This window comes from Eurypyga helias, unplaced genomic scaffold (genome assembly GCF_000690775.1).
Source record: "Eurypyga helias isolate BGI_N326 unplaced genomic scaffold, ASM69077v1 scaffold5036, whole genome shotgun sequence".
Lineage (NCBI taxonomy): Eukaryota > Metazoa > Chordata > Aves > Eurypygiformes > Eurypygidae > Eurypyga > Eurypyga helias.
In genome coordinates this window covers 1-8107 of record NW_010257088.1, presented here as the reverse complement: position 1 = coordinate 8107, position 8107 = coordinate 1, and the positions used below count along the sequence as shown (strand labels likewise).

Here is an 8107-nt window from a genome sequence, read left to right as displayed (position 1 = left end):
GTTGAACTCCATAAGGTTGGCACAGATCGACCTCTACAGCCTGTCCAGGTCCTTCTGGATGGCATCCCTTCCCTCCAGCATGTCGACCGCACCACCTCAGAAAACCTGTGTCCCTGCTGCCATCTAACGCTCACCACCTGATTGATTCTCTAACGAATTTCCACTATGCAACCTCAGTTGCACAGAAAAACACCCACATTAATAGTAACATCTATTTTCTTACCTACAATGCAGAAATCCCTCTCAGAATTTTGTTTATTCTTACCTTGGTCAGTTCTTGAAGCATATTGGAAAGTAATTCACAACAAATATCCTTCAAAATTTTTAAATGGAAATCTTCCTCATTTATATCAGCCCTTCCCGTCTCGTCTTGTTCAGACTCGTTTGAGTTATCAACAGATCTCTTCCCACAGCCCTCCATGTATTGTAAGATACGAATCAAGCTCCCAATCAGAGGCATATCTAAGAAAAAGTAACAAGAAAATGGAAGTGTAACACTGAATTTTCTCCACATCCTTTCAAGTCATCGGGATTCTGAAACACACCCTAAGATTTTATACAATAGCTATAGGAATGTATATTCTGACAGTGCTGCGTTTTGTCACTCAAAGACTGTTTAAAGCAGCGCCTAGAAATGTAGTAGAAAACCCCAAACATTTTTTCTGCAAGCTAACCTGAACCTATAAAAAGTATATGCCAGTGGTAAGGAATATGAGAAGAAAAATGTCTCTGGTAGCCACTCAGAGAGGCTCGTATGTTTAATTTGCATCCAGATATTCCTGTCCGATAAACCAAACCACACCACGTCTTTCTGCTGCCGATGACCCCGACTCCCATTCCCAAGTTAGGCTTTTAATTCTAGACTTGCCAATGGATTGGAAAGTAACAGGTGATAAAGATGGGTTTAAGTAAGTGCAGAATCTCCCTCTACTAAGAAAAAAATGAAAAGATTACTATTAAGATGTCATATTTTAGCCAAGATGAATTCTGCAAATTTTCATCAGTTTACCCAATGGAGAAGACTGAACAGAATCTGTAGATTTTATTCCTGTAACTCTTCGCAGATATCCAGCAACTCAACTTTGAGCTGTGACTTTTAGAGCCACCAGTAAAGAGTCCTACTGTATTCAAACACATAACTGCATTCTGTGTTCTGATCTCTAGCAAACCGTAATAAATTAGCCACCACATAAAGTCAATTGCGAAAATAACCCAAAAAAAAAAAAAAAGAAAAAAGAAAAAAGCTTGACTTGCTTTTCCTCATCTTGGTGTATTCTTGTTCTGTCTGCGAGGCAAACATAGCAGAGAGCACGGACAAAATAGAGGCCAGAACAGTCTTCTGCTCCTGCACCATGATCGGTGGATCATCTGGCTGGCAAAGTTCATGGCAAACGAGGTCGTAAAGCAAACTCCAGGTCTCTTTTCCTCCATCAGGAGCCTGCACTTAAGAAAGAAAGAGAACCCACCAACACAACAAATTTAATCTAGGGAGATGAATTATTTTTCTCCCCATGAAATATCTGATGATCTAGAAGTTACTGGCCATTCTTGGTCCCATCACATGTAGCAATTCAAGTGTCTTACCAATAGCCTGAATACCCTCATCCACTGTGGTCAGGAGCTGCAAAATATGCATATAAACATCAAGTCCTTCCGGATTATCTGACCTACACAGAGCAAACAAAAAACAAAGACAAAAGATCTGAGTTTATATTGCGTGTGTTTTGGACACACAGACGAGACTCAGCAATCACTGCCATTCTCTTCGCTGCTAACGGAACAGTAAGCTCATCTGAAATGATAAGCACAGGAACACGCACTCTAGTGATCTGTCAAACTACGCAGCCCCCGCTGACATCGAGATGTTCAGACACAGGCCTCGACAAGGTTATAAGGAGTCTCCCCAGCCACGAAACCAAAAAGAAACCTCACGTACCGGACTTGTTTGGCTGCTTCAAGTATACAAGGCACAATCTTAAAATCTGGAAGTTCTTCTGGGGAATCATCTACGGACGGTCCTACAGACCGACAAGTGCCATTTTTAATCCAGTTTAACATCAGCTCTTCATCTAGATCAAAGAGTTTGTCCACCACTTCACCCACTTTCACCAGCAATTCAACTGCACAAGAGAGAATGTATACATTTCAACAACACTAAAACCAAGCAAAAATTAGCTCACAAAATGCTAACACATAAAAGTATTCAGACTAAATCCAGTGCTGACATATATTAGTTTTGTTCACAACCCACTAAGGGTTGCTATGTTTAATTCCTTTTTTGGCACACAGCAGGGGAAGAGCTCGATAAACAGGCATCGCTGGAAAGGCCACTGACACCTTCTACCTTATCACGCCATTAATGAAGCGGGAACTTCATTCTACAAACAGACTTCACGCTCCTGGAAAGTCCTAACTTCTGCTTCTGAGGTAAAACTTGCCAAGATTCGTCCCTAAATATGCAGGTTTCTGCTAACCTCACACCTGCCAATCTGCATTTTACTTAATTAGATCTGTGATTTCAATTGACAGACAGAACTTCTGAGCACTGTCATTAAAAAAACCCCAAGCAAATAGAAAAAGCTCAGTTATCAGGATTCCTAGACAAATGATAACTGCTCTTACAAATGAGTTGGATGTGAAATATAAATGCTGTTCAAAATACTTCCACTATTTGGTACTTAGTCTGGTTTTTGCTACATTAGTGCTACGAGATTTGTGTACTGCTGGCGGCATACCGAAAGCCCGTGCAGTATTCAGCTGCCATTCAGAGTGACCGAATCCCTTCTCCCGTTCACATTACACAAGTATGGTAGTTTTAAAAATGGAAAAAACCTGTCTGATGTGAAAAACGACCTTCAGTGAGGTTTTGTTTAAAGAATCACGTGACATGTATATCCCTGAATGAGGGGACTATGTCCTTTCCTTTACTGTGCCAAATAACAATTCCTTCTATAACAGAAGGACTTATTTTGATTCCCTCACAGAGCTTTCTTGGTCCCCTGTGGGTGCTTTTCTGGATGGTTTTAGACACAAGTATAAACCTGCAAAAGCAGGAAAAGTCTATTTTGGTCTCCTTTAAATTCATGAAGTTTATTTTAAAGAAATTCTGTACTCCCAATTCACAATATCTTTCTTTATATTGCATACTTTGGTTCTTACTTTTTGCCTGCAAACACCCACTAACTCCCAGCTTGTTCTGGCAACTTACCATTTGTAGAGCTGGACATGATAAAGCACACACAGTCATACACAGAAGGGTTTTCTCGGATTCTCTCAACCCAGACGTTGGCCACCTCAGGCTGGGAGAGGCAAGTTAACAACAACCTAGACAAGAATTGCCCATTTCACAAACTAGAAGCCAATTTTAGCTGTACAAGTCTAAATCCAAAATGATGAGAATGATGTGACAGGAACAGGAATCCAGCTCACAGCTAATCGATTCCAGGACAATGGGGAAATGATAAAAGGATAGGATGAGAGGATAATAAAATATCAAGTCCCCTTATCACTTTTCTTCCCAGGCCTCAGAGCACAGCAGAACTACACTAATGATGCATTGACTTCCAAGATGTCCTACCTGCTTGTTTCCAGAAGAGTTGGGGAGTCTGAATCACACAAACGTTGCAATAACACTTGGCTTTAAGGAGTAAATGCAAGAAAAAAGTTAATTAAAATGTATCTTTGTTAAAAAAAAAGTAATAAAAAGGTTAATTTCAGAGCTGCAGCTGGATCAAAACCAGCTTTTCTTGACTGTGTATGCATTTCCAGTGTTTCAAGATTACCAGAGACTTAGAAATTAAAGATTCAAGAACTTGAATGGTGATTAAAAACAAACAAACAGTGGTCTGCATCTTTTTTTTTTCCTTCAGTGAACACTTACCACACAAATATGGTCAGCCAAAAAGGTGGGAATGAAAAGGAGGCAAACTTAGTTCCCACTGCATCATGTATTTCATGATGCTGAGCGCAGAAAAGGAGTACTCATGCACGTGTGAAGCACATACACACTTACCCAAGATTCTCATCTTTACTAATGGACATGCATATGTCTTGGAAACAGGCCATATTTCCTAATATTCCCACACAGATTTCCTGAAAAGTCAAAACACAGTATAATGAGGCAACTGCAGTGTAGCTCACGATTTTATTTCCACAGCCATAAGACAAAAGTAAGAATGGTTCAGAGATGTTATCCAATTTGATTTCCCAGTTCTTATGACCCACCAATTTCAAGACAGATGCACATTTTTCTACAGGATGCTATTAGATTAGCCTAAAATACACTCATGACAGGTACTATTGAGATATTTTAGGTGTTAAGGTGTTCCATAAAAGCAAATAGATCTCAAAATCAACTTTGCTTGCATATTCTATGTGTACTGTCGTGAAGCTAATCTGGCATGCCTATTAGTAAAGCAACAGAGTCCTAGAACAAAAATATCACCATGGAAGTGCAACCCTCACAGACAATCACTTTCTCCCAAAAGGTGTCTTAATACAGGCTTCCAGCAAAGCCCATTTTCTGATTCTGGGGAACTTAAAAAACCCAAACAGAAAAAAAAAAAGCAGTGCATCCCATGAGGATATTTACGCCCAGGCAATCCCATAAAGGACACACGCTTCTACCAAGAGGACGGTGAGAGCTCTGAAATAACCTGTGGGTGGCTGGTGCTAACACAGAACGTCCTGGGAATTGTTCATTTTCAGCAATTCAAAGTTGGAAATCAACTCTCGCCACTCAAGGTTATCTTCTTAATTATTAACATGCTATTTCCCTCTTCTAAATTACAGCAGACACTCTAGCAGACACTATTTCAAGAAAACAGATGTTCCAATTTGCACTCACTTCCAAATTTTGGCTGTACTTTCAACAGACAAAGTACTGAACTTCCAAAGCCCAGATGTGTCTCTACTCATCTGAAGTAAAGTGCCTGGTAACTTCAGGGAAAGGGGAGTTACGCCAACACTGAATACCTTTGAAAACCTTATGTTGAATCCTACAGCTCACTGTGCAATACAAGCTGCAAAGCAGTGAGATCAAAAAGAAAAGGAAAAAAATAAAGTACTGGTGTCTACCAGTTCCTAACCACCAAGATTACTTTTTGTATTGGGTTTGCATGGCAAGGTTTTGGTAGTAGGGAGCTGCAGGGGTGGCTTCTCTGAGAAGATGCCAGAAGTTTCCCCCCATGTCTGATACAGCCAATGCCAGCTGTCTCCAAGACAGACCCAGCACTGGCCAGGGCCAAGCCAGGCAGTGACAGTGGTAGCGCCTCTGGGAGAACGTATTTAAGAAGGGGGAAAAAACTGCGTGCAAGAGCAGCCAGAGAGAGGTGTGAGAATATATGAGACAGCCAGGCAGACACCCAGGTCAGTGCAGAAGGAGGTAGGAGGTGCCCGGAGCAGAGATTCCCTGCAGCCCATGGTGAGAGGGCACTGTGCCCTGCAGCCATGGAGGGTCACGGGGGAGCAGAGACCCCCCTGCAGCCCGGGGAGGGCCCCATGTCAGAGCAGGAAGCTGCACCCGAAGGAGCCTGCGAATCCATGGGAAGCCCATGCTGGAGCAGGCTGCTCCGGAAGGACTGCACCCCATGGGAGGGACCCACACTGGAGCAGTTCGTGAAGAACTACACCCCGTGGGAAGGACACATGTCAGAGAAGCTTACAGAGGACTGTCTCCCACGGGAGGGACCCCACGCTGGAGCAAGGGAAGAGAGTGAGAAGGAAGGAGCAGCAGAGACAATGTGTGATGAACTGATCACAACCCCTATTCCCCGTCTGCATGAGCCACTTGCAGGGAGGAAGCAGAGAAATGAGGAGTGAAGCTGAGCCTGCAAAGAAGGGAGGGGTGGGGGGAAGAGGTTTTAAGATTTGGGTTTATTTGTCATTATCCTATTTTGATTTCATTGCTCATATATTCGATTAATTTCCCTAAGTAGAGTCTGTTTTGCCCGTGACAGTAATTGCTGAATGAGCTCCCTGTCCTCACCTCAACTTGTGAGCCTTTCATCATGTATTTTCCCACCCTGTCCAGCTGCGGAGGGGAGTGATAGAGCAGTTGGTGGGCATCTGGCCTCCAGCCAGGGTCAACCCATCACATTTTTGTAGGTCTGACTACACAAATCCATGACCATTTCTGTTCAGGAATCATGAAAGAAGTCATGAAAAGAAACAAGCCAGTCTTTACTGGTTCTGATAACAAGCCTTCTAACTAGGTTTGACAAACTTAGTCCTTCATCAGTAATGACATTTCAGCTTCAGCACCACTGAAATACTTACTGATTAGACCACAGTAAAAGCACTGCAAAAAAGCATTTTAAAATTTGATTTTGTGTTTTCTCCTCGTTCCCCTAACGTACTCAAACATGCAAACGCATGTACAGAGCCATCTACTATTGCTATTAACATGGGGCAGCTTTCTGACAGCCCATACTTACAGTAAGGCGAGGGCATTTTGACTTGGCAAAAATTCCCATGAATATATCAGGGGCATTGAACTCCTGAAGAAATAAAGCGACATCCTGTGGAGAAAGTGAATGGAGAAGTAAATAGACTTCTACAGTTCCCAAACACAAAATCAAACCCTTTCTCACAGCACAAGGACTGGATGAAAGAGATGTCCAACTCACTACAAGAGATCAGTTATTTCCCAACAGTTAATATCAATAAGCCTTGCTTTTCAACGAGGGAAGATCAGCAAGCCCCTATGGTGGTTGAGGGTACCAGTGATTTGCTATACAATGAGCCAAAGAGTCATACTTAGTTTCATCTGCTCTCTGTCTCAACAGCGGGTCAGAGATGCTAAGTCAGAATTCAGCCAATACCATGGTTTCAGACAGTGACATCACCCAGACGTACAAAAAAGAATCAAGGGAAGGGATTACCATTAGCACTTGATCAGACCATACAACAGAGAAAATCTCCTCCTTATTTTATGACATTAAAACACAAAATTAGTTCTCTATTTGGGAGTAAAGTACACAACTTCCATGTTTATTTAAAGTATCTCAAAGAGACAGGGAATAAAATAATCATAATTAAAGAAAAATACAACTGTTACTTGAGAATTCGTTCCAGCATTTGAGAACATTGACAAAAATATCAAAAAGTTATGTTACACTGCCCTTGCAAGACTGTAGCTAAACTTTAGGAGGTTGTTTATCTATCAGAGAAAACTATGCTTACCAGCAGGAGGCATTACAATTGCTAGAGAAAATATACCTATTTAGAGATGGCATCAGTATTACCTCCATAATCAAAGTGCTGAAGATACAGGCTGTGCACCTGAGTTAATCTCAGCTACAGCTAAGCTGCTGTCTCCTCCTAACTCCAAGCCTCGGTTCAACTCCTGCACGTAACAGCAAACCAGCAGATGTGAGCACAGCCCCGCTGATGCCAGCTGACCCTCAGCAACAGCACCGCGCAATCCATTGAACACCCGGAGGGAAGGCCGGGCAGACCACCTTGATTCTTCTACCTGCACGCGCAGCTCCGCTTCACATGCCGGTACAGCAGCACGGGGTGTCACGGCTAAGCCGCAGCGGAAGGCCTGCTCCTGCAAAGCGGTGCTGGGCTCACTGCACACCACCAACGTGCTCATCCTGAGATGCCGTCAGCATGAGCCTGCTGGATACCAGCTCACCGCACCTGCCCTGCCCAGTGACCCGCAGCACACCCTGACCACAGCGGGGAATCCCCAGCACCACCCAAATGAGAAGGCTGGCCAAGCCCGCGGCACTCCGTGCCTTCTCCCGCTCGGGAAGGACGCTGGCCGAGCACAAGGGGCAGGAGCCGCGCGTGGCTGTGAAACACCCCGGACGTCTGACTCGCGCACGGTGCTCCTACCTCGTCCATGGACATATCCCACACTTTGCAAATGTCGTTCTCCATCTCGTCATCCAGCTCCGTCTGGCTTCCCTCGGGGCTCGCGGTGGGCTCCGTCTTCTCGGGGCTGATGACCTGACAGAAAAGGGGGCGGAGGATGGGGCACACGGGGGTAGGGCAGCGCCTGAGCCACGACCGAGAGACGCCGTGAAACGCGGACACGACCCATCGCTTCAGCCGCGGTTAAAACCCCACGCGACGAGGAAACCGGCGCGTCCGCCCCAGG

At 44.0% G+C, this 8107-nt stretch overlaps 1 protein-coding gene across 1 annotated transcript; it reads right to left on the bottom strand.

Moving 5' to 3' along the window:
• Window positions 1-227: 227 nt before the first annotated feature.
• SAAL1 (serum amyloid A-like 1) lies at window positions 228-7953 on the bottom strand (the record flags this gene model as incomplete). Its single annotated transcript, XM_010153872.1, has 9 exons — window positions 7843-7953; window positions 6435-6518; window positions 4013-4092; window positions 3578-3637; window positions 3209-3324; window positions 1937-2120; window positions 1585-1667; window positions 1255-1443; window positions 228-462 (listed from the first exon to the last, which is right to left on the bottom strand). Coding segments are annotated over exons 1-9 (1076 nt in total), but the record flags the coding sequence as incomplete, so codon positions are not given.
• Window positions 7954-8107: the final 154 nt, after the last annotated feature.